Source organism: Protomyctophum bolini (assembly GCF_963924005.1).
Source record: "Protomyctophum bolini genome assembly, chromosome: 21".
Classification (NCBI taxonomy): domain Eukaryota; kingdom Metazoa; phylum Chordata; class Actinopteri; order Myctophiformes; family Myctophidae; genus Protomyctophum; species Protomyctophum bolini.
In genome coordinates this window covers 646,216-673,636 of record NC_137882.1, presented here as the reverse complement: position 1 = coordinate 673,636, position 27,421 = coordinate 646,216, and the positions used below count along the sequence as shown (strand labels likewise).

The window sequence follows — 27,421 nt, the reverse complement described above, 5'->3', positions numbered from 1 at the left end:
CTCTGGATTAAGAGCGTCTGATAAATGCCTAAATTGTAAAATTGTAAATTGACTAAGTGTTCCTCACCTGTTAAAATGCTCCCGGTACTCCTTGGCCACGCCCTGAATGAGGCTCTTTAACCTGAAGAACACATGAGAGAAATAAATATTATAATAAATATAACATAATAAGAATATACTACGACCAGCTTTGTGTTCAACATTATAAATATATACTATAATAAATATAACATTATAAATATATACTATAATAAATATAACATTATAAATATATATTATAATAAATATAACATTATAAAATAAAATATATACTATAATAAATATAACATTATAAATATATACTATAATAAATAGAACATTATAAATATATACGACCAGCTTTGTGTTCAGCATTATAAATAAATACTATAGACAGCACTATAATTGCATTGTATGTAGTCATAGCACGTCATAGTACATATGTATAGCATAGTATAGTATATATGTATAGTCTCATTATATAGATATTCCACTGTTACTTTCTTAGCTTACGCATGTTTCATGATAAATGCTTTTATGTGATGTATTCCCATGCTTTTGTTCTTGCTTAATGTAAGTCGCTCTGGATTAAGAGCGTCTGATAAATGCCTAAATTGTAATTGTATATTGTACGACCAGCTTTGTGTTCAACATTGAAGATGAAGGTGAGGACGCAAATTCTAACTGGCCACAATGAGAAGATGTACGCCGATACGAGCGCCCCTCACTTCACATGGGTGTGATTGCGCTGCTGGCCCCGCCCATAGGTTCCCAGAACTCTGTTTTAGTACTACCTCAAAAGCCGGGCCGGAAAAACCTGGTCTGAAAACCGTGCCGCGCTCAGGCGCGCTGTGGAAACAAACCCAGAACTAAAACAAAATAGGTTCAGGTTCTGGAAAGTTCTGTTTCCACCATGCTAGTGGAAAAGGGTTCATCCTATCTGCTGCTCTCCTATTGGTCCATCCTACCTGCTGCTCTCCTATTGGTCAATCCGACCTGCTGCTCTGCTATTGGTCCATCCTACCTGCTGCTCTCCTATTGGTCCATCCTACCTGCTGCTCTGCTATTGGTCAATCCTACCTGCTGCTCTCCTATTGGTCCATCCTACCTGCTGCTCTGCTCTGTGGAATCCTTCTCGTCGATAACGGCGATCGCCACCAGTTTACCTGCAAGACAAGATGAGGATCACACACCTGTCTGTCTGTCTGTCTGTCTGTCTGGAGCTCACATACATACCTGTCTGTCTGTCTGTATGTCTGTCTGGAGCTCACATACATACCTGTCTGTCTGTCTGTCTGTCTGGAGCTCACATACATACCTGTCTGTCTGTCTGGAGCTCACATACATACCTGTCTGTCTGTCTGGAGCTCACATACATACCTGTCTGTCTGTCTGGAGCTCACATACATACCTGTCTGTCTGTCTGTATGTCTGTCTGGAGCTCACATACATACCTGTCTGTCTGTCTGGAGCTCACATACATACCTGTCTGTCTGTCTGTCTGTAGCTTACATACATACCTGTCTGTCTGTATGTAGCTCACATACATACCTGTCTGTAGCTCACATACATACCTGTCTGTCTGTCTGGAGCTTACATACATACCTGTCTGTCTGTCTGGAGCTCACATACCTGTCTGTCTGGAGCTCACAAACATACCTGTCTGTCTGTCTGTCACATACATGTCTGTCTGTCTGTCTGTCATTCCATCTGTAGCTCATGTACTAACCTGTCTCACCCAGCTCATACAGGGTGAACCCGTCTATCTGCAGGTAACCTTGGAAACGCTCTTTGTTGACCCAGGATGACAGGCTGCCGTCCTCGTACTCTGAAACACACACACACACACACACACACACACACACACACACACACACACACACACACACACACACCAAAGTCTTAACACGGAGTCCGCCAGAAACGAGGAACACGAAGGTTTAAATCAGTACCCTAGCCCGCCAAACCCCAGGTTCTCGTTAGCTGCTGTTGCTAACAGCATCAACGGTTGCTGATGAGTGTCCCATGAGTGGGACACTGTGACCGCGGCCATTTTGAAAAAACACTGTTTTTTGATACAGAAAGCAAACGAATTTCCTCAAAACACTGTTTTTTGATACAGAAAGCAAACGGATTCCCTCAAAACACGTTTTTTTGATACAGAAAGCAAACAAATTCTCTCAAAACACAGTTTTTTGATACAGAGGGCAAACGAATTCCCTCAAAACACAGTTTTTTGATACAGAGGGCAAACGAATTCCCTCAAAACACCGTTTTTTGATACAGAGGGCAAACGAATTCCCTCAAAACACAGTTTTTTGATACAGAGGGCAAACGAATTCCCTCAAAACACAGTTTTTTGATACAGAGGGCAAACGAATTCCCTCAAAACACAGTTTTTTGATACAGAAAGCAAACGAATTCCCTCAAAACACAGTTTTTTGATACAGAGGGCAAACGAATTCCCTCAAAACACAGTTTTTTGATACAGAGGGCAAACGAATTCCCTCAAAACACAGTTTTTTGATACAGAGGGCAAACGAATTCCATCAAAACACAGTTTTTTGATACAGAGGGCAAACGAATTCCCTCAAAACACAGTTTTTTGATACAGAAAGCAAACGAATTCCATCAAAACACAGTTTTTTGATACAGAAAGCAAACGAATTCCATCAAAACACAGTTTTTTTATACAGAAAGCTAACGAATTCCATCAAAACACTGTTTTTTGATACAGAAAGCAAACAAATTCCCTCAAAACACAGTTTTTTGATACAGAGGGCAAACGAATTCCCTCAAAACACAGTTTTTTGATACAGAAAGCAAACGAATTCCCTCAAAACACAGTTTTTTGATACAGAAAGCAAACGAATTCCCTCAAAACACTGTTTTTTGATACAGAAAGCAAACGAATTCCCTCAAAACACAGTTTTTTGATACAGAAAGCAAACGAATTCCCTCAAAACACAGTTTTTTGATACAGAAAGCAAACGAATTCCCTCAAAACACAGTTTTTTGATACAGAAAGCAAACGAATTCCCTCAAAACACAGTTTTTTGATACAGAGGGCAAACGAATTCCCTCAAAACACAGTTTTTTGATACAGAGGGCAAACGAATTCCCTCAAAACACAGTTTTTTGATACAGAGGGCAAACGAATTCCCTCAAAACACAGTTTTTTGATACAGAGGGCAAACGAATTCCCTCAAAACACCGTTTTTTGGAAATTTTCGCATTTCGCATTTTGAAATTTAAATGGCTGAGGATCATGGAGTTAAACTGTGCAGTCACAGAAAATACAATGACAGCCTGCATAACTTTTGAATAAGGGCTTGGTTTTAGAAAAGCCTATATTTTGTGCTAAACTAATATATTGAATAACGTGGCATTGTAGAGAGAAAAGATAAGGTTATGTCTCCATTGTGGGGATACAGTAGAGAGATACAGTAAGTCAACACAGAGTGAAAGTGCAGCAGCAGCTTCAGATCAGTGTTTAGTTCTTGCCTGGAGTGTGTGCACAGGGGAACAATTGTTAAATTATATCCATGGTATTTTCCTGTGGCTATCCATAATGCGACGAAAAAAGTACATTTCTTTTGGTTTGTTTTGGTGGGCTAGATGGATACGGTAGATAACCTCTCCTCCTCCTCGTATGGACAGCCACGCTGTTTCGCGTTAAGACACAAATAAATCAGCTGGACCAACGTCCGACCAGCGACCATGCATGTGACGTACTGTAGGACCGCCACACGGTCGCAACGGTAGAAAGCATTATGTTGTTTTGAGTGATAGTTGCAGTTTGACCGGATAGCTGGATTAGCTACACCAGCAGGCGGCGTGTGGGCTAAATGCCCTCGGTTTACTCTGTCCGTGCGTGGATGTGTGGCGTGGAGGAGGAGGCGTACGTGCGGACAGGTGTGTGTGTGTGTGTGTGTGTGTGTGTGTGTGTGTGTGTGTGTGTGTGTGTGTGTGTGTGTGTGTGTGTGTGTGTGTGTGTGTGTGCGTGCGTGTGTAGCGCTACGAGCTTGTAGATCTGCTATGTTCCAATAGCTAAAGCATAACATAATGTTTAACCCATTCTGGACGGGAAGCCATTTTGGTGTTTTACCCACTCAGATCAGGAACCCATATTTGGGTTCTGTGTACAGTATGTACAGTATTCAAAAATGTAAACATTTTGATTCTGCTATATAAATATTTGAAGTTTTTCCAGAAACCTTAGGTCAGGATTTATCGGCCTCAGGCCAAAATGGTTTAAAACACCAAATGGGATAAAGTTTAACACACAGTACTGAACTACGGTCTATACGAGCACCCAGGAATGCACCTCTACGCGGGCGGCCGTGCAGTTCAGCGGAGAGAGAGAAGCATGACATAATGATGTAAATGTTAGAGCGATAGAGAACCGTATAATTTAATATAATGATGTAAATGTTGGAGAGCGATAGAGAACCGTATCATTTAAACCCAGCTGGTCTGAAGAGGCCGGCGTTCTCTATAAGCAAATTAACCCCAGATCAGTTAACCCCTTCAGACCTACGGAGGACGACGACGCTACATAAAGGTCTTCTAAATCCTGACAGTTTTCTTCTGAAAAGCCCTCAAATGTTTCTGATGTCAGTGGATCTCAAAACTATAATGTCATGTCAAGGACCCCCAGAATGATATGCCTTTGGCTGCCGAGACCCCCATCGGAAAATATGTTGTTCCAGGGACCCCGCCCCAGAAAAGAAAACCTTCGCTCTGAAAGAATTGCCAAATTCAAAGATTTGCGTCACATTTCCACGATTTATAAAAATAAAAATAAAATAAAATAAAATAGCAGACCTACATGCTCGTAGCGTGGCACTCGGTGCCGCGCTACGAGCTTGTAGATCTTCTATTTTTCAATAGCTAAAGTGTAACATGATGCTTAAAAACACACAAAGGAGGTTCCCGTCTTGAATGGGTTAAACAGCACATACACACACACACACACAGCACACAGACGGCGGGCAGAGAAAGAAACGTTCTTTGACGCGAGCAGGTCGAATTCTCCCCCGGGGCTCAGAGGGACACGTCATCAGTCACCATGGCAACCACTGCCTCCCAGAACACTCTACACATCAGAGTGGTGGAGGGCTCTCAGGTAAGGATATATCCCATACCCCGAATATGAGAGAAATCGAGTTCCCGCTCAGAGATTAAAATAGGGTGCCTTTTGCATCCCAAAACGCAGTTTATAGTTAAAGGTATATTCAGTGATTTCACTCAAAAAACCTTAGGTTTCGTTTTTGGCTGGGACCCCAAAGCCTTTCATCCAATCAGGATAGAGAGCCAAAAACGAAACCTAAGGTTTTTTTGACCCCCAGGGGTTAACTGGGGACAGGGAGGAACTCCTTATATGGTCAGCACACTCTATAGTAGAGAGGATTATCACAACAAAACAAAAAAATTAGTGATATTTGAATTAAGTGAAATCACTGAATATACCTTTATCCCATTCTGACCTGAGATCAGATTCATACGAGGTTTCCACTGGACACACACTGGTCTGATGAACCCATTCTGACCTGAGATCAGATTCTAAAAATGTCAGTCGTTCTTCGATTTTTCAAAAATAGCAGACCTACAAGCTGGCGCGCTATGAGCTTGTAGATCTGCTATTTTTCAATAGCTAAAGCATAACATGATGCCGACACCAAAATGGGTTCCCGGTCAGAATGGGTTAAGGGACGCAATAAAACAACGACCTCTGCATCCCCGTGTCCAGGAGAGCGGTGTGTTCGTGGTGGAGGTGACCTGCAGCGACCCGGTCCTCATGAGGTTCTGGTGCTGGAGGAGGACCCCGTTCGACAACGGGCAGGTGGAGCAGACGGACGTGACGCGGGTACGGCTGGATTATGTTATACTTTATAACATAAACAGCAGATCTACAAGCTCGGTGCCGCACTACGAGCTTGTAGATCTGCTGTTTGTTTTTGTTTTTTTAATCGTGAAAATGTGGCGCAAACCTTTGAATATATACTGTATTCTTTCAGAGCGAACGTTTTTAACTCAAATCTTTGCTTCAGGGGAGGGGGGTGTCCCTGGAACAACATATTTTAGGATGGGGGTCGACGGCCGATTACAGATAATCTTGGGGGTCCTTGACATGAAAATGTTTGAGAACCACTGATATAGAAACATGAGGTTTTAACCCTGTGAGAACCACTGATATAGAAACATGAGGGTTTAACCCTGTGAGAACCACTGATATAGAAACATGAGGTTTTAACCCTGTGAGAACCACTGATATAGAAACATGAGGGTTTTAACCCTGTGAGAACCACTGATATAGAAACATGAGGGTTTAACCCTGTGAGAACCACTGATATAGAAACATGAGGGTTTTAACCCTGTGAGAACCACTGATATAGAAACATGAGGGTTTTAACCCTGTGAGAACCACTGATATAGAAACATGAGGGTTTTTCAGAAAACTGTCAGCATTTAGAATTCATTTGGACAGCATATTGATCCCAAACCTCAATCCTAACCTAACCCTAACCGCAAGCACGGGAGCAGCGCATGTCGGACCATCGCTTTTTCGCTGTCGTATTAAATAACCTCTGATTTAATGGATTAAATAACCTCTGATGTAATGTTCCTCGCTCTAGGTTTCCCTCACGGAGCTCCGCTTCGTGCTGCGGGCTCTGCGCCGCCAGCCCCGCCTCCCCAGCGCCCTCTACTGGTCGCCCTTCGTCCTGGCGCTGTGCCTGGACGCCCGCCACGCCCGCTTCCGCCCGCCGGCGAGCGACGGAGGACGCCTCGTCCACCAGGCGATGGCGGAGAGCGGAGCGCTGACGCTGAGGCGCTGAGGCTGAGGCGCTGAGGTGCCCGGGCTGTGCTTTACAGATCCAATCGCCCATTTATCTGTCATTGTTTGGTAGGCATGTAACGATATATCGTATATCGCGATATTATATCCTGACGATATGTATCGATTTATTTATTTTTTAGGGGGGGGGGGGGGGTAGTGTGTGATAATAAATGTCAGCTGTAATCATATTCCATCATATTCACATGATTTTGGAGAGAAATGAGACAGTAGAGGCCTGGAGAGGGGAGCTGTACAGTATGTGTGTCTGTGACTGTGCCCAGGTGATGGTCGTTAGGCAATTATCTTTGCAATGTAGATAAATAAAAATTGTGGAAAAAGCTTTGGGGGGGGGGGAAGATAAATCATAAAAATTGGTCATTTGTCTGGAAAATCATTGTGTTGAAAATATCGTGAACCTCATATCGTGATACGTATCGTATCGTGAGTTGAGTGTATCGTTACATGCCTATTGTTTGTGCATAACAGGAGGTTATTCTAATGTGCTGTGTGTAATGTATCCTCCATGATGTCATAGTGATGTCATAGTGATGTCATAGTGATGTCATAGTGATGTCATAGTGATAAATAAACTCACCATCGTACGTGAAGTGAGCTCCATCCTTGAACACCACAACGGACGGCAGCTCAGGTAGAGTCATCGTCTGGAGGGAGAGAGAGAGAGACACTGTGTTACCATGGAGAGAGAGAGAGAGAGAGAGAGAGAGAGAGAGAGAGAGAGAGACACTGTGTTACCATGGAGAGAGAGAGAGAGAGAGAGAGAGAGAGAGAGAGAGAGAGAGAGAGAGAGAGAGAGAGAGACACTGTGTTACCATGGAGAGATGGAGAGAGAGATGGAGAGAGAGAGAGAGAGAGAGAGACACACTGTGTTACCATGGAGAGAGAGAGAGACACTGTGTTACCATGGAGAGATGGAGAGAGAGAGAGAGAGACACACACTGTGTTACCATGGAGAGAGAGAGAGACACTGTGTTACCATGGAGAGATGGAGAGAGAGAGAGAGACACACTGTGTTACCATGGAGAGAGAGAGAGAGAGAGAGAGAGAGAGACACTGTGTTACCATGGAGAGATGGAGAGAGAGAGAGAGAGAGAGAGAGAGAGAGAGAGAGAGAGAGAGAGAGAGATGGAGAGAGAGAGAGAGAGACACACTGTGTTACCATGGAGAGATGGAGAGAGAGAGAGAGAGAGACACACTGTGTTACCATGGAGAGAGAGAGAGAGAGAGAGAGAGAGAGAGAGAGAGAGAGAGAGACACTGTGTTACCATGGAGAGAGAGAGAGAGAGAGAGAGAGAGAGAGAGAGACACACTGTGTTACCATGGAGAGAGAGGGAGAGAGAGAGAGAGAGAGAGAGAGAGAGAGAGACAGACACTGTGTTACCATGGAGAGAGAGAGAGAGAGAGAGAGAGAGAGAGAGACACTGTGTTACCATGGAGAGGGAGACAGAGAGAGAGACACTGTGTTACCATGGAGAGGGAGAGAGAGAGAGAGAGAGAGAGAGAGAGATGCCCCTATGTATACATGTATGTAATCTGGCACCACTGTCATATCAACACAAGTAGTCATTACGTCATACGCTGGCACGGCGCACACGCATAAAACGGCGACATACGCATCGAAAACTATTACTTGCGCGCTCTGCTTGCTCAGATAACTAGATGAAAACTAAGCTATGACGACTAAAACTAAGACTAAATATACTGACGATTTCGTCAACAAATAAAAACTAGACTAAAACGTTAGGAAGTGGACAAGAGATCCAGTATGAGTCATTGTACACTTTGTTGCATGCAACGCGTCGCGCTGCGACGTGTTGTGAGCTTGTAGATCTGCTATTTTCAGCAGGTGCAAAAACACTCATTACGACGCCATCAAGGCCCGCCAAAATACACTTTAGTCGACTAAATCAACTGTAGATTTAGTAGACTAAAATCTTGTGATATTTAGTCGACTAAAACTAGACTAACACTAAGACATTCCATGTGACTAAAACTAAATGAAAACTGGTCATTACACACTGGCGAATTGGCGACGCGATATATTCGTGCGAATAATTCGCATTTAAAAAAAAACCAATTGAAGTCCATGCAAAGCTTCCACATCAGTGGCGAATGTGCGAAAATGCGACCGTTTTCGCTCTTTATTTGTTCGCTCTGGTGTCGTATTTTGCAGAGATTCGCAGGCGAACTGCAACATGCAATATTTCGCATTTTCAGATCGCTTATTCGCATCGCGTCGCTAATTCGCCAGTGTGTAAATGACCTTAAAACTAAAATCTAAATTTGCTGCGACAAAAACCCAACGTCCATGAAATAAATCATCATTTATACTTTTTCTTTGATATAAGTATTTTAAAAAATAATAATAATAGTAATAAAAAGAAATCACACCCGTGTGAAGTGAGTGGCGCTAATATATTAAAGTCTATCTCATGTTGATATGGTGATGTAATGGTGATGTAAAACAAACGCCATTAACAATAAAGACACAATATGACGTATAAACGACACATTATGACGTAAGTTTTCCATTCATTGCGTTTACTAAAAAATGATGTTTGTGTCGGACGACGTTGGTGAACCGTCACTAGAAGCTGGACGTAGGAGGGGCTAGGGGAGGGGCTAGCGCGCCTCAGCAAATAGACGCCTCATTGGCCGCTGCAGTTCGTTGGAGCGACCTCATTGGCCGCTGCAGTCGGTTGGTGCGACGGTCTCATTGGTCATTGGTGAAGTAAACCTCACCTCTGGTAAGAATTAAAGGGTCGTTCCGTGAATTCTCACCTCTGGTAAGACGTCTTCTGAAGCAGAGAAGAAGTAGGTGTAGACGATGAGCTCTGAAGCCACGTCAATGTATTTCTCCTGGAAATCATTAATATTATGATGATTATTATGATTATGATTATTATTATGACTAGTCCTTACCCGTTGTGAGATATTGCCCCCTCCCATTAATATTTTTAATTGCCGTTAATTGTAACTTGTATATTATATTTGTGTGTTTTTTTTAATTAATAAAAACAGCACTATAGCATGAAAGTATTCGTACAAATGCATGGTATGGAAATATGTGACTAAATTTGACTGAGGGACTGCCATTGGATTTTGTTGAATTTTCATGTGAAAGCAGGGAATCATAGCTTCAAATTGACATATTGGTTGTTCAGTTTGACCCACCGGTTTTGGAGATATGGCTTATAGAGTAATGTCTCTAGAAAACAGGTTTAAAAGGTTCACTTCTGTGGTCTCTAACATTACACCTATAGCTACATGTGTAAGCATTTATTTCATATTTACATGTCTTCTGTGGTCTCTAACATTACACCTATAGCTACATGTTTAAGCATTTATTTCATATTTACATGTCTTCTGTGGTCTCTAACATTACACCTATAGCTACATGTTTAAGCATTTATTTCATATTTACATGTCTTCTGTGGTCTCTAACATTACACCTATAGCTACATGTTTAAGCATTTATTTCATATTTACATGTCTTCTGTGGTCTCTAACATTACACCTATAGCTACATGTTTAAGCATTTATTTCATATTTACATGTCTTCTGTGGTCTCTAACATTACACCTAGCTACATGTTTAAGCATTTATTTCATATGTACATGTCTTCTGTGGACTCTAACATTACACCTATAGCTACATGTTTAAGCATTTATTTCATATTTACATGTCTTCTGTGGTCTCTAACATTACACCTAGCTACATGTTTAAGCATTTATTTCATATTTACATGTCTTCTGTGGACTCTAACATTACACCTAGCTACATGTTTAAGCATTTATTTCATATTTACATGTCTTCTGTGGTCTCTAACATTACACCTATAGCTACATGTTTAAGCATGTACCGGTATTTCATATTTACATGTCTTCTGTGGTCTCTAACATTACACCTAGCTACAATTTACAATTACAATTTACAATTTAGGCATTTAGCAGACACTCTTAATCCAGAGCGATTTACATTAAGCAAGAACAAAAAAGCATGGGAATACATCACATAAAAGCATTTATCATGAAACATGCGTAAGCTAAGAAAGTAACAGTGGAATATCTATATAATGAAACTATACATATAAACAATACATATATACTACTATGCTATACATATGTACTATGGTGTGCTATGACTACATACAATGCAATTCTAGTGCTGTCTACATGTTTAAGCATTTATTTCATATTTAAATGTCTTCTGTGGACTCTAACATTACACCTATAGCTACATGTTTGGGCATTTATTTCATATTTACATGTCGATTTCAGCTCTGACATTTATTTCAGACATGCTCTAGTATGTGACGAGTCTGCCTGTGCTATTAACTCATTTTGAAAATAAAATAAAAAGTTTTTCTCCTCCTCCTATATTTTTTATCCTACGATTTTGTAACCCATTTTTCACCCCTGTGTCAATCATCTACTGTGATCCTGGGCTCTACACACCCTCCGCCAACCTGGGGAGAGCAACGGACTTAACTCATGCTTCCTTCATGCTCGAGTGTCCAAGTTGCTCCTTTACACCTGACAGGGGGGAGTTTCCCTGGTTGGACGTAGCGTGAAAGGAACACGTTATTCCAACCAGTTCCTTTCCCCTCCATCAGGCGCCCCGGCTGGCCAGGGGGAGGCAGTTTAGAGACCTGAAAAGCTGTACTTTGCGCGATGGCAGGCTCTCAGTCAAATCTGGTCACATATGAGGGGAGGGGGGGGGGGAACCTACCTTGAGAGGAGACTCCCCGCCCACGTAGACAAACAGAACGTCATGTCGTTTCATCATGTGATCAAACATCTGCCTGCTGGGCAGAGCGCGCACTGCTGGCCTGGAGTGGAATTACAGGCAGAGTCATTACATTGTTACAGGAGTTAAAATAGTAGTATAAAATATTGTAATATAGTAAAATATTAGCGCAACTTTCCGTCAACTTTGACCCCTCTATCACATGGAACTATTTTTGGGGCGTAGTGATATGGACACAAAAAGCATAGTTCTGTGTGATAGAGGGGTCAAAAATGAAAGACAGTTGCGCTATATGGTAGAAATAGGTCAACAATACAAATGACGTTAGTTTTGTGAATTAATTTACTTTTAATGCGTGGCCCCCAGTGCCCCCCCCCCACACAAAATGACCGGAACTACTTAATATTTCACCAAAACCAGAGCAGAACTCCCACCACGGGACTCGGGCAATCAATTAATACAGTTGCAACCACTATATTAATATCCCCTCAAGGACCCCTGGGGGTTCCCGGACCACCTGGAATCCCCTCAAGGACCACTGGTGGTCCCCGGACCACCTGGAACCCCCTCAAGGACCTCTGGTGGTCCCCGGACCACTTGGAACCCCCTGAAGGACCACTGGTTGAGACCAGTGACTAACTGAGGCCACTTCTCTCCCTTCTTAGAATGGACTTATGGAGCCCCCTAGTGGTATTGGAGCCTCATTACTTGCTCCAAATGTGAGCCAGGCTTTTGTTCAAGTCTTCAGTCACAGTGCAGCTTTAATTATGTCCCCTCCAAGGAAGCTCTGAGAAGGAAGTGAAGTGGTCACATGACTGGGCTGCGCCATGACACTTTCATGGGAGCCAAACTCACACAGGAAGTGCAATGAATACATGGCAGTGAATGGAGCCGGCTGGACCAGCTCATAACAAACACTATTTATGAATGACTGAGACCTTTTGTAAAGTAATCACTTCTGGGAAATAACAGAAGACATAATTATCACAGGTTGTTTTCTAATCACTTGCTTTTCGATGTGCACAGAGTGCACAGTATATCATTTTATCTGAGGATCTAAACAGCAGCAGGTGTCGTTTCTGGCTCCGAAGTATCGCGATATTTGGCTGCCAGACAGGAAACAGTGGGAAGTCTCGCGATACTTGGTGCGTTCAGAAAGGTACTTTGTGCTCTTTACCACACCTCTATAAACATTACAAATCGAAAAGCAACACGGCAGACAATAATGTGTTACATTAATGTCTTCTGTTATTTTGCATTAGTGATTACTTTACAAAAGGTCTCAATTGTTCATAAATAATGTTTGTTATGTTGAGAACCACTCACCCTGCCACCCTGTTGGAACCACTCAAGGCTCATACATAGTCTGGATTTACGGTGGTGGGGTGACGCTGACCACCGAACTACAACATGACATCACTGAGGTGACCACCGAACTACAACATGACGTCACTGAGGTGACCACCGAACTACAACATGACATCACTGAGGTGACCACCGAACTACAACATGACATCACGAGCCGCGGTGAAGAGCAAACCACCGCCACCGCTTATGTTTTTACTCACCACCGCTCAACGTTATTTCAGCTCCGGTGGTCACCTCACCACCGGAGCGGTGGTCACCTCACCACCGAAAATCCAGACTATGAATAGGCCTTCACCCTGCCACCCTGTTGGAACCACTCACCCTGCCACCCTGTTGGAACCACTCACCCTGCCACCCTGTTGGAACCACTCACCCTGCCACCCTGTAAACAACTCACCCTGCCACCCTGTTGGCGAACTCGATGATGTCATCCTTTGTTCTCGGGCCCTTGTAGTTATAGGCCAGATCCCCCTTTAGCCTGAGAGACAGACAGACAGGCAGAGAGACAGACAGGCAGAAAGGCAGAGAGACAGACAGACAGACAGACAGAGAGACAGACAGGCAGAGAGACAGACAGGCAGACAGGCAGAGAGACAGACAGACAGACAGACAGAGAGACAGACAGGCAGAGAGACAGACAGGCAGACAGGCAGAGAGACAGACAGACAGACAGACAGAGAGACAGACAGGCAGAGAGGGGAGAGAAAAAAGATCACAATGAAGATATATCATTTAATCACAATACGGTTCATGGTTTTATTCATGACACTCATAGCATTTCTGTAGATTTAGATAGCATTTGATACAGACTTATAGCATGTTATGTAGACAGCACTATAATTGCAGTGTATGTAGTCATAGCACGTCATAGTACATATGTATAGCATAGTAGTATAGATGTATAGTTTATATGTATAGTTTCATTATATAGATATTCCACTGTTACTTTCTTAGCTTACGCATGTTTCATGATAAATGCTTTTATGTGATGTATTCCCCATGCTTTTTTGTTCTTGCTTAATGTAAATCGCTCTGGATTAAGAGCGTCTGCTAAATGCCTAAATTGTAAATTGTAGTCTAAAGCAGGGGTCGGCAACCTTAGGCACGCGTGCCTGCCAAAGATGGCACGCGGGGTGGTATCGGCTGGCACGCTGCCAGATTCTGGGAGAACCTTTTTTTTTTTCAATATTAAATTAATTGCAAGTCCCTTCCATGTGCATGTTGTAAAATAAATGATACCTTCTGCAGTATCCATGCTGAGTTTTATCACCTATTATGCGACGCATTGTGAGCTTGTAGATCGGCTGTTTTCAACTCACGGAGCGGGGCTGTTAACGTTACGTCATATTCGCAGGACGCCGGTGTGTGATGCATGTGCGACTGCACTAATGTCGTTGTGGCTCCGTGTGAGAGAACATTACAAAGATGGGCTAAAAAGGCCAAATTAGATTCCCCGAGCATTCCAGCACACATGGAGAGATGAATATGGATTTGTTCAGCAGCAAGATCGCGCTGTCTGCGTTTTATGTCTTGAGAATGTATGTGTGTCGGACGTCAAGCGTTAAGCGTCACTTTGAAACTAGACACGAAAAATCTTTCAAAGATACGGCAGACAAGACGGAGGCAATAAAAAGAGCTTTATCCGCTTACGACAAGCAAACCAACACACTGAAAGCTTTTTCCACTGCTAAACACCACGGCACTGAAGCAAGTTATCTTCATGCCCACTGCGTCGCAAAACGTGGCAAGCCATTCACCGACGGTGAATACATCAAAGAGGCATTCCAGTTAAGTGCAGATGCTTTGTTTGATGGCTCGCCAAATAAATAGTCAAATCAAGTCCAGAATAAAAGAAATCCCCACGTCTGCCAGAACAGTCCAGCGACGCATAGAATATATGGAAGAAAATCAATTAATTAATTCACAGCAAACTGCTGGGTTGAAAGATGCCACTGTATTTAGTGTTGCACTTGATGAGAGCGTGGATATAAATCACATGCCACGTTTGGCAGTAATGGCAAAATACTGTGATTCGACTTTAAGTTTAAGAGCAAGAGCAAGTTCTTTGTCTGTAAAAAACCATAGCACTGACGAAGGTCTGAGGACCGAAACGTTTGCTTTTTAATTGCACCAGAGCACAGAGCACCATGAGCACAGCATCATAAAATAAAAGAAAATATATTTTTCCAAGTCTCAGTCTAGAAGTTTTACTTCTTTTTCTATACGGTGAGCGAGTCTTTTCCTGTCAAAAATTGGACTGTAAGAGAAGAACTTAAAACCAATGCCCGACACAACAAAAGGTGCCGATGTGGCAAAGGTGTTTCTTGACCATTTTAAGGAACGAGGGGGGTTGATACCAAGAAGATATTTGCAGTGACAACAGACGTCGCCGCTGCCATGACTGGGAAAAACATAGGAGCTGTCAAATTGATTGAGGATGCAGTCGGCCACCCCGTCATGAAACTGCACTGCATAATACACCAAGAAAACCTGTCAAATTCAGATCTTAATAAGGTTATGGATACAGTGACCAAAATGTTTAACTTCACAGTTAAGCGATCTGCTCTCACACACCGCCAGTTCCAGTCCCTACTCGAGGAAATGGACAGCACATACAAAGATATCCCTCTCCATTGCGCAGTTAGGTGGCTCAGCTGTGGGAAAGTGTTGGAGAGATTTGTAGGCTGTTTTGACGCTGTAAAAGCCTTCCTTGTTACACTTATGTCTTTTTTATTATACTGTATGTGGAACATTTACATTGCCTGTTATTTTTTTCATTTTTATTTAACTGAATTACTTATTATCATTGTCTAATATTCTGAAATTGTCATACAAAAAATGCCTAATAAAAACAGTATTAAAAAAAAAAAAGCCTTCCTTGTGGAAAAGGGCCAAAACTACCCAGAACTGGAGGATGAGAAGTGGGTGATGAAACTCATGTTTCTGGCTGATATCACTGGGCATCTGAACGAGCTCAATCTCCAGTTACAAGGTGCGGGTCAAACGGTTTTGGACATGTATGAAACGTGGGCTACTTTTGTCGGCACGCTGCCAGTCTTTAAAAAAAAAGACATTGCGACCTCCGTTTTCCGCTATTTCAAGCACGTAGGGGAGCTCGTACTAAAGCCGTCAGCGGAGGCCGAGGCTGAGCGCCGCATCGACACCACTGGGATCGGCAAATACATCGGTGACCTGGAATCTGAGTTCTTGAGACGATTTGTGGACTTCAGGAAATATGGCGACATGTTCTCTTTTTTGATCAAGCCCGACAGCTTTGATGGACACGAGTTTGATTCATCTCCGATAGACTGGCTGGGCACACAGGATTTGGAAATGCAGCTGATTGAACTAAAAAGTTCAGCACTATGGGTGACTAAGTTTGCAGAGCTACGCAAAGAGTTGGAAACTACAGCAGTGAAAAATCATTCAACCTGCATCTACACGTGTTGGATATCCGTACCAGACACAGAGAAAGAGACCGGTCTGAAAATATTGCACTGAGTTTTGTTTTATTTAAAACAAAAAGAGTCTGTTCTGTCATGATGTGAAACCATGAGTCTATAACTGTTCTAATGTGGACATATTGCACTGAGTTTATAACTGTTCTAATGTGGAAATATGCATGACATGTAGCTAGCAACACAAAATGGACAATAAATATGTGGAAACCGTGGAAATGTACTATTGACTAAGGGAATTTATTACTATGGCACTCTGAGTATCAAGGAAAAATATCACTCTAACCACAAGGGGCCACTGTCTGGTCATAAATAAATAAGTACAGTTTAAAATGCATTGAATGGATGACTATATTCATTCAGGAGGATTTTCTACTTTATTTTTAATCCGAGAGGATCACATGAGAGTACAACCACGGACAGCAAGCTCTGTGCGTGCATGCGTGCGTGCGTGCGTAGCACTGACGAAGGTCTGAGGACTGAAACGTTTGCTTTTTAATTGCACCAGAGCACAGAGCACCATGAGCACAGCATCATAAAATAAAAGAAAATATATTTTTCCAAGTCTCAGTCTAGAAGTTTTACTTCTTTTTCTATACGGTGAGCGAGTCTTTTCCTGTCAAAAATTGGACTGTAAGAGAAGAACTTAAAACCAATGCCCGACACAACAAAAGGTGCCGATGTGGCAAAGGTGTTTCTTGACCATTTTAAGGAACGAGGGGGGTTGATACCAAGAAGATATTTGCAGTGACAACAGACGTCGCCGCTGCCATGACTGGGAAAAACATAGGAGCTGTCAAATTGATTGAGGATGCAGTCGGCCACCCCGTCATGAAACTACACTGCATAATACACCAAGAAAACCTGTCAAATTCAGATCTTAATAAGGTTATGGATACAGTGACCAAAATGTTTAACTTCACAGTTAAGCGATCTGCTCTCACACACCGCCAGTTCCAGTCCCTACTCGAGGAAATGGACAGCACATACAAAGATATCCCTCTCCATTGCGCAGTTAGGTGGCTCAGCTGTGGGAAAGTGTTGGAGAGATTTGTAGGCTGTTTTGACGCTGTAAAAGCCTTCCTTGTTACACTTATGTCTTTTTTATTATACTGTATGTGGAACATTTACATTGCCTGTTATTTTTTTCATTTTTATTTAACTGAATTACTTATTATCATTGTCTAATATTCTGAAATTGTCATACAAAAAATGCCTAATAAAAACAGTATTAAAAAAAAAAAAGCCTTCCTTGTGGAAAAGGGCCAAAACTACCCAGAACTGGAGGATGAGAAGTGGGTGATGAAACTCATGTTTCTGGCTGATATCACTGGGCATCTGAACGAGCTCAATCTCCAGTTACAAGGTGCGGGTCAAACGGTTTTGGACATGTATGAAACGTGGGCTACTTTTGTCGGCACGCTGCCAGTCTTTAAAAAAAAAGACATTGCGACCTCCGTTTTCCGCTATTTCAAGCACGTAGGGGAGCTCGTACTAAAGCCGTCAGCGGAGGCCGAGGCTGAGCGCCGCATCGACACCACTGGGATCGGCAAATACATCGGTGACCTGGAATCTGAGTTCTTGAGACGATTTGTGGACTTTAGGAAATATGGCGACATGTTCTCTTTTTTGATCAAGCCCGACAGCTTTGATGGACACGAGTTTGATTCATCTCCGATAGACTGGCTGGGCACACAGGATTTGGAAATGCAGCTGATTGAACTAAAAAGTTCAGCACTATGGGTGACTAAGTTTGCAGAGCTACGCAAAGAGTTGGAAACTACAGCAGTGAAAAATCATTCAACCTGCATCTACACGTGTTGGATATCCGTACCAGACACAGAGAAAGAGACCGTTCTGAAAATATTGCACTGAGTTTTGTTTTATTTAAAACAAAAAGAGTCTGTTCTGTCATGATGTGAAACTATGAGTCTATAACTGTTCTAATGTGGACATATTGCCCTGAGTTTATAACTGTTCTAATGTGGAAATATGCATGACATGTAGCAACACAAAATGGACAATAAATATGTGGAAACCGTGGAAATGTACTATTGACTAAGGGAATTTATTACTGTGGCACTCTGAGTATCAAGGAAAAATATCACTCTAACCACAAGGGGCCACTGTCTGGTCATAAATAAATAAGTACAGTTTAAAATGCATTGAATGGATGACTATATTCATTCAGGAGGATTTTCTACTTTATTTTTAATCCGAGAGGATCACATGAGAGTACAACCACGGACAGCAAGCTCTGTGCGTGCGTGCGTGCGTGCGTGCGTGCGTACTCACAGTTTTATCGTAGGGTAACCACGGACACCAAACTCAGACGACATTCCTGCAACAGAGAAAACATTTCCGCTCAGACTGATGTTATTTTTTTTTCCTTTTAAAATGTAACTGACCTCATAGCGTACAGTTTATTAACACATTTAGTACCGGAACTGCATCAAAATAAAGGCGCTGCTTGCGCCAGAGTAATCGCCAGAGTAGTGATCGCTTCTATTTTGAAAGCCATGAACCGGAAATACTTTCTTAAAAAAGTTGACTGACAAAGTGCCATCACAATCTCCGATCATCTTAATATATTTATATACGCTCCAAAAAGAGTTCATATTTTGCGGGAGAGACGGATGAGGAGCAGAAACGCAGCGCCAGCATATCGATCCATTCATCACCACGGAGAGCGCCCTGGATGAGGAGATACGAGTCATTCTTTCCGCCGCGCTAACATGGGAGTCAATGACAAGCTAATAGTTTCACAGAGCGTTAGCATACGGCAAGCGAAAAGCGAAATGCCAAAAAAAAAAAAAGTAATTATTCTGAATATTATTATCTCGCCCCGCGTCGTTTGGACGTCGCTAGGACGTCCACAGACGTCTAAGGCACCTCTCGGTTCCAATCCTTATGACGTTTCAGGACGTATTATGTACAAAATGTGTTAAAAGTAGCTACTGTTACTTATTCTGTAATTGGGTTTGAATAAACCATAATTATGAGCGTAATGTACACAGTGAATAAACCATAATTATGAGCGTAATGTACACAGTGAATATATATTTTATTCAAGATGAGTTAATATAACAGGAGACTCTTCTCATAATGAGTTAATATCACAGCAGACTCTTCACATACCGGTGTACAGTCTCAATTACAGTCCTTCCTTCAATAAAAAGCCGTCCCCCTATTATAATTACCGGGGGTGGCGTTGAATTAAGTATGAATATGAAAACCGTCGCGCTGCTCGCGCACGACGCAACTATAACTAACGAAGTAACTTGGGGAGAGAACGCCACTATAAGCACTTTGCACGGCCACGGACAATGAAGCAGCAGTCTGAGGTCACATTCTCACCAGAGAGCTTTGCTGCGATTAAAACAAATCCTGCTGCGCATTGTCAGAAAGTGCACTTCGTTTGGCAGGTGTTGAAGGCTCATTTGATTATACGATTCGGTGCAGGTGTGAATGCAATCCGCAGTAAATAAAGGAAATGAAGCAAACAATGTGGTGAGAAGCTGAACACAGTTGGAGACGGAGAAGGCATATTTTACGCAGCGCAAAGATGTCCCGTTATCATAATCATCATAACCTTTATTTAAACTCGGAGTACAATTGAGGGGCAAGCCCTCATTTTCAATGTAGCCGAAATACAAAGCACAAAATACAAAAACAAACTCAACAACATACACTCTACAATACAGCAATATCAAAATATGAATTGTAAAACAGAAAGTGTCCAAAGCTAGAATAAATATAATAAATAGATGAGACTCAATTAAAACAGTTACATTGATGAGTAAAAGTGCTAGAAATAATTTCCCTGAATTGACCTAGGGAAGGCAGTGATCTGATTTTTATGGATTTTTGGAGTTTGTTCCAATCGAAAGGAGCACTGACTGCTTTGCCTTGCTCAGATTTAGCAAAAGGAACCTTGAGGGTCAGGAAGTCACCCGAGCGGGTCTGATACGGACTTGGGTTCTGATCCAACATAGAACAAATGTAAGAGGGGACCATTCCTGAGATGGCTTTGAAAATGAAAATATACCAGTGCATGTCCCGCCTTTCGGACAGAGAGGACAAGCCTGCGTTCCTATAGAGTGTATACAGTGATGGGTACCATAGCTGTCACCAGTGACCCACCTTAGGGCAGAATGATAAACCGTATCAAGGTGCTTTAAAGTGGATGGTGCAGCAATCCTGTAAATAATATCTCCATAATCAAGAACCGAGAGAAATGTGGCTTCAATGATTGTTTTTTTACAGGATGTCGGAAAGCATGCTTTGTTCCTATAGAAAAAGCCCATTTTTGGTCTCAGTTTGGTGACCAGATTTTCAATGTGGAATTTAAAAGACAATTTCTCATCCAGCCAGATGCCAAGGTACTTGTATTCAGATACTGTCAATTGAAGAGCCATTGGAAGATAGTAAAAAAACGTTTTGCTTGTATTTAGAACAAGCCTGAGCTCAAACAGGGCATCTTGGAGAATATTAAATGCCAGCTGCAGCTTACTGGTGGCAAGCTGGGCTGTGTCAGCAACACAATATAAGACTGTGTCGTCCTAAGATTGAGCCCTGGGGGACCCCCATGGAGACTGGACGAAACTCAGATTGGGAGCTCCCGGACTTCACTGATTGATGTCTGCCATGTAAATAACTATAAAACCATTCTGAAGAAGTATTACTAAAACCAATGTTGTGTAATTTTTGTAAGAGAATAGTGTGATGTACTGTGTCGAACGCTTTCGACAAATCCACAAAGACACAATGGCAACAAGGCACAATGCAATTTGTTGTCCAAAGCAATTAAAATGTTATTTGTAACTAAGGTGACAGCAGTTATAGTGCTGAAGCCAGATTGATTTATATTTAAGATTGAAAAACGTGTGAGGAATGATTTGAGCTGTGAATTTATGAGGGATTCCAAAATTTTGGCAAGACAGGGCAGTTTAGAGATTGGTCTGTAATTATTTAAATTTTGCTTGTCACCACCTTTGTGTAGTGGGAGCACATGAGCTAGTTTCCAGATACGGGGAAAGCAATTGGTTGAAATAGAGAGATTGAAGATATGTGTAATGTGTGTTGTAATGAGAGGTGCTGCTGTTTTTAAAAAGAAAGGGTCTAAGTTATCCTCTCCAGTGGAGGTCTTGTGATTGAAATTAAGCAGGGCTTCCAGAACAACAGTTAGTTACCGTGGATAGAGGTGGTCGAATGAGGAGACTGAAGCCCTGATCGAAATGAGGACGAGTACATTAATCAATTGCTTAAGAAAACACATAAAAACACTGCAGTGTATTATAGCCTACAGAATATTCTGTCTGTCTGTGCGTGCCGTAAACATGGAGTGCTGTCACTGTGTGGGGACTGGGGAGTTATATCAGTGTGCTCAGCGCTGTGCCTCCATTCCCAAAAGAACAGTGTGTGGCGGCTGTGCGTAGAGAGAGAGAGAGAGAGAGGGGGGGGGTCCCAGACGGCACGACACACATGCACGTTATGAGTGTAATTTTATCACCATAGATTTCACTGTGTAGGCTATAGTTTATGAATGGAACACATTGATAAAGGTCCCCCCTGCTGCGTTTCCAATTGCTGCGAATGACATTGTGAAGGCAAACCGCAAGCAAATTAGCGTCAACATACGTTTATATATATATATATATACAGACCTGGGATATGACGCCACCTAGCGTCGACAAGACATACGTGTATATATACGGACCTGGGAAAGAAAGAGTTAATTATAAACTCACCAGAATAAGCCGTGGCGTCCATCTTGCCGACCCGGACCGGCGACCCGGAGCTCTTCAACTCCACGCCGACCTCCAACCAGATCGGATCCAGCTTCTTACAGTAACCACACCACGGAGCGTAGAACTGTCAACATAGAGAGGAAACACTCTTTACACCACGGAGCGTAGAACTGTCAACATAGAGAGGAAACACCCTTTACACCACGGAGCGTAGAACTATCAACATAGAGAGGAAACACCCTTTACACCACGGAGCGTAGAACTGTCAACATAGAGAGGAAACACCCTTTACACCACGGAGCGTAGAACTATCAACATAGAGAGGAAACACCCTTTACACCACGGAGCGTAGAACTGGACCACAAAGAGAGGAAACACCCTTTACACCACGGAGCGTAGAACTGTCAACATAGAGAGGAAACACCCTTTACACCACGGAGCGTAGAACTGTCAACATAGAGAGGAAACACCCTTTACACCACGGAGCGTAGAACTATCAACATAGAGAGGAAACACCCTTTACACCACGGAGCGTAGAACTATCAACATAGAGAGGAAACACCCTTTACACCACGGAGCGTAGAACTGTCAACATAGAGAGGAAACACCCTTTACACCACGGAGCGTAGAACTGTCAACATAGAGAGGAAACACCCTTTACACCACGGAGCGTAGAACTGTCAACATAGAGAGGAAACACCCTTTACACCACGGAGCGTAGAACTGTCAACATAGAGAGGAAACACCCTTTACACCACGGAGGAGCGTAGCAGATCTACTGTTCCACGCGCTGCACAAGGTGCCCTTTTTTCACTTGAGCACCTGCCCCTCTAAATGGACCCTTATGGGTCTGTAACTCTGAGAGTGTAACACATGGAACCAAATGGACCCTTATGGGTCTGTAACTCTGAGAGTGTACAAATGGAACCTTATGGGTCTGTAACTCTGAGAGTGTACAAATGGAACCAAATGGACCCTTATGGGTCTGTAACTCTGAGAGTGTACAAATGGAACCTTATGGGTCTGTAACTCTGAGAGTGTACAAATGGAACCAAATGGACCCTTATGGGTCTGTAACTCTGAGAGTGTAACACATGGAACCAAATGGTCCCTTATGGGTCTGTAACTCTGAGAGTGTAACACATGGAACCAAATGGACCCTTATGGGTCTGTAACTCTGAGAGTGTACAAATGGACCCTTATGGGTCTGTAACTCTGAGAGTGTACAAATGGAACCAAATGGACCCTTATGGGTCTGTAACTCTGAGAGTGTAACAAATGGAACCAAATGGAGTTGGACCCTTATGGGTCTGTAACTCTGAGAGTGTACAAATGGAACCAAATGGACCCTTATGGGTCTGTAACTCTGAGAGTGTAACACATGGAACCAAATGGACTCTCAGAGTTAAATTAACATTAATTTTAACAATAATAAATTGGGGGTCTCCGAGATATAAATGCCATTAAATGGGGGTCCGTAGAACTAATGCATGTCAAACTGGGGGTCCTTGACATGAAAAGGTTTGGGAAACGCTGTATTATAACATGGATGTACTCTCTTCCTGTCGTCCCCCCCGTAGCCCCCCCCCCCGTACTCTCTTCCTGCCCAGCCCCCGCCCCCCCTCCCCCCGGCTTGGCTTGGCCCTGACATGGCATGCACGACTTCTCATTCACTAAACACACACACACACACAGTCACACACACACACACACACACAGTCACACACACATCCGTAGGGGATGAGCCGTGACGGTGACAGTGAGTGGAGCCAAGCGTCGCTGAATGAACCTAGACAAGTTGTTTTACAGCGTGCATGTGCGTGTGCGTGTGCGTGTGTGCGTGTGTGTGTGTGTGTGTGTTTTAACTCACGTCCACCAGCCAGACATCATCAACTCTGGTATCTTTAAATCTGGAGGGAAAAAAAAGAACAGAAAATCTGTCATAAGTTCTAGTTTATGTGGTTCTATGTCCACTAGCAGCCATTATAGAGGACAGGTTCTAGTTCAATTAACGCTCTGAAGAGTAAAACTATTGTTAAAAATCACACCCGTGTGAAGTGAGGGGCGCTCTTATCATCTTAAAAATGATTAGGTGATGTAATGATGATGTAAAACAAACGGTGTGAAAACAAACATTACATTCTCTTCATTGTCAAAGGCGTTTTTAAAGCAAACATTGACCTAAAAACATTAAACATGTTCCTTACTTTTTTCTCAATAAAAGCTACAGGCTACGAGAGCTTTTATTGAGGGAAAAGGAAGGAACCTTCCTTTTCCTTCAATAAAGTTGCCGCCTGTTGTTCCTGCCTGTCGACTACAAAACAATACTACAACATGACGTAACGATATCATCCTGTCGACTACAAAACAATACTACAACATGACGTAACGATATCATCCTGTCGACTACAAAACAATACTACAACATGACGTAACGATATCATCCGCTCCCGACAGGATCATACGGACTTTTGAAACAGAGACCAGGCTTTCCTCCGAGGTGGTGGAGCGATGCGCTCCCACCCTGTGGAGCGATGCGCTCCCAGCCTGTGGAGCGATGCGCTCCCAGCCTGTGGAGCGATGCGCTCCCAGCCTGTGGAGCGATGCGCTCCCACCCTGTGGAGCGATGCGCTCCCACCCTGTGGAGCGATGCGCTCCCAGCCTGTGGAGCGACGCTCCCAGCCTGTGGAGCGACGCTCCCAGCCTGTGGAGCGATGCACTCCCAGTCTGTGGAGCGATGCTCCCAGTCTGTGGAGCGACGCTCCCAGCCTGTGGAGCGGCGCTCCCAGCCTGTGGAGCGGCGCTCCCAGCATGACGCTCCCAGCCTGTGGAGCGATGCGCTCCCAGCCTGTGGAGCGATGCGCTCCCAGCCTGTGGAGCGATGCGCTCCCAGCCTGTGGAGCGATGCGCTCCCAGCCTGTCAGAGTTAACATGGATTAAATAATCTCCACTGAAAATGTTTGCATGACCAGGTCCTAACTCCTAACACATGCACACAAAGACAGACAGACAGACGCACACACACACACACACACACACACACACACGCACACACACTTACGTGTCGTCGAGATCTTCCACCACAGCGAACACCGTTGAGGTCAGGACGAGACACGCCACGACTGGACCAAGAAAAACACAGGACAGAAAAACACAGGACAGAAAAACACAGGACAGAAAAACACAGGACAGAAAAACACAAGACAGCACACGGAGAATAAAAATTAATTTAAAATAACAATAACAGCCCTAGTGGTACTGTACTGTACTGTACTGTACTGTACTGCCCTGGTTCTCAACCAGTGGTTCGGGGACCACCGGTGGTCAACCAAATGGACCACTATTATAGATCTTTAACTCCTGAGAGCGTGAAATGAAACCAAATTTGGTTTCATTTTAATTTGCGCTCTGAAGAGTAAAATTATTGTTAAAAATCACACCCGTGTGAAGTGAGGGGCGCTCTTATCATCTTACAAATGATTAGGTGATGTAAAACAAACATTACATTATCTTTATTGTTAATGGGATTTAATGTTTGTGTTAGGGACAAAACAAATGGCAACTAAAAAATACGGGAAGCAGCTTTTTGCTTCTACGGGCCGTCGGCTTGGAACAAGCTCCCACTGTACCTTCGACAGGCAGCCTCTGTAGACATTTTTAAAGCACAGCTCAAGACCCACTTCTACAACATTGCTTTTAATTGATCTTTTATTTTTTATTTTTGTTATTCATGTCCTCACTGTATTGCATTACTGCTTGTTCTTAATGTTGTTGCCTTGTTTTTCTTTTATTCTCCATTTTTCTGTAAAGCACTTTGAGCTGCATTTCATGAAAGGTGCTATACAAATAAAGTTTTTTTATTATTATTATTATTAGTATTATTATTAATAACAGTTTGCAGAAGCTAGACTGTGTAACTATATAACTGTTGAAGTGAAGCATTTACACGTGTTTACAGACAGACAGCTAGACAGACAGACAGACGGACAGACAGACGGACAGACAGAAGGGGTCCGTACGGTACCATGCATGTTCAAATCAATTCATCATAACTGCTACTGCACTGAAGAGCATTTACACATGTTTACAGACAGACAGGCAAAGGGGGTCCACCATGTTCAATTCATCATAACTGCTACTGTACTGAAGAGCATCATCATCTGATATCAGTCTACTGTACAAACTGTCTCCTCCTCTTCCTCGGTCGGTTGGATATCATGTCAGTACTTTCTCTCAGCAGGACGGATAACAGAGGTGTAGCCTAGTGGATGCTACAAACACATAGCCTATAGCTGGACACATAACAGCACAACAACAGCTACAGCAACACGAGCTAACGAAGCCAATGTATAAAAACAGAAGAATGAACACACGAATGTATTAATTAAATGCCATTTACCTCCACAACAAAGCAGGGGTGTTTTCATCGTCTTCATCTTCATCAGCTCAGAGAGGAGTCAGACAGCAGCGAGCAAAAGCAGGAAGTACAGCCGCTCACTGCGCACGCGCGGTGTGTCGCCGCGCGCTACCACAATAATAACAACGGTGGCTTTTTTTTTTTTAGCTCGAGGTTCTTCTCCTCTCGTGCATCCGGGTAGAACGGATGTCCTAAAGAAAACAGTGTGTTAAAGCTCTTTCTCGGCATCGTTTCCAATAAGTGAAGACATCAGAACGGAGACACGGATGATGCACGGAACACGGGAACGTGACATTTTAAGACGGGGTTGAAACAACCGCTTAAAAAAGATTTAGGAAGTCAGACAGGAACCATGTTTTGTTTTCACACGGTACTCTTTTTACGGAAGCAGCGCTGCTGCTGCTGCTGCGTGCCGCGCGGAGGGAGGGACGGGGGGGGGCGGGTTTGACTGGACTACGTTTATATTAGTTTATTTAAGTCTGATTTAAGCGGTTGTTTTCAGGCCTTTACTTAACATGTTACGTTCCTGTGTTAAAGTGTATCATCTGTATCTCTGTTCTGATTATGTTGACTTTTTGGAAACGGTGCTGAGAAAGAAAGAGGTTTAATTCACGGTTCGACCTCCGTTCTGCAGGGAGATAATAGGTTCCAAACGGAGCTGCGAAGAAATAGCAGACCTACAAGCTCACCAGGCGTCGCGAAAGCGACACCTGGTGAGCTTGTAGGTCTGCGATATTTTCGCAGCTCGCGCGAGATAAAGTCTACGTGCGCAGAATCCAGTGTCGTTGCCATGTCTGTTTTT

General features: G+C 43.1%; 1 protein-coding gene across 1 annotated transcript in view; it reads right to left on the bottom strand.

The window, feature by feature from the left end:
- The window catches only part of tmx3b (thioredoxin related transmembrane protein 3b), a gene marked incomplete at its 3' end in the record, with an annotated part of 36,381 nt that extends 9,688 nt beyond the window's left edge, over positions 1 to 26,693 (bottom strand). The window contains exons 1-12 of the mRNA XM_080793252.1: positions 26,602 to 26,693; positions 25,264 to 25,324; positions 24,073 to 24,112; positions 22,203 to 22,326; positions 18,748 to 18,793; positions 13,392 to 13,472; positions 11,609 to 11,708; positions 9,659 to 9,736; positions 7,455 to 7,521; positions 1,748 to 1,846; positions 1,127 to 1,184; positions 68 to 121 (exon numbers count right to left, since the gene is read on the bottom strand). Coding sequence (XP_080649378.1) covers positions 68 to 121; positions 1,127 to 1,184; positions 1,748 to 1,846; positions 7,455 to 7,521; positions 9,659 to 9,736; positions 11,609 to 11,708; positions 13,392 to 13,472; positions 18,748 to 18,793; positions 22,203 to 22,326; positions 24,073 to 24,112; positions 25,264 to 25,324; positions 26,602 to 26,644 — 851 coding nt within the window. The remainder of the gene's footprint in view (positions 1 to 67; positions 122 to 1,126; positions 1,185 to 1,747; positions 1,847 to 7,454; positions 7,522 to 9,658; positions 9,737 to 11,608; positions 11,709 to 13,391; positions 13,473 to 18,747; positions 18,794 to 22,202; positions 22,327 to 24,072; positions 24,113 to 25,263; positions 25,325 to 26,601) is intronic.
- Between the last annotated feature and the right edge of the window lie 728 nt (positions 26,694 to 27,421).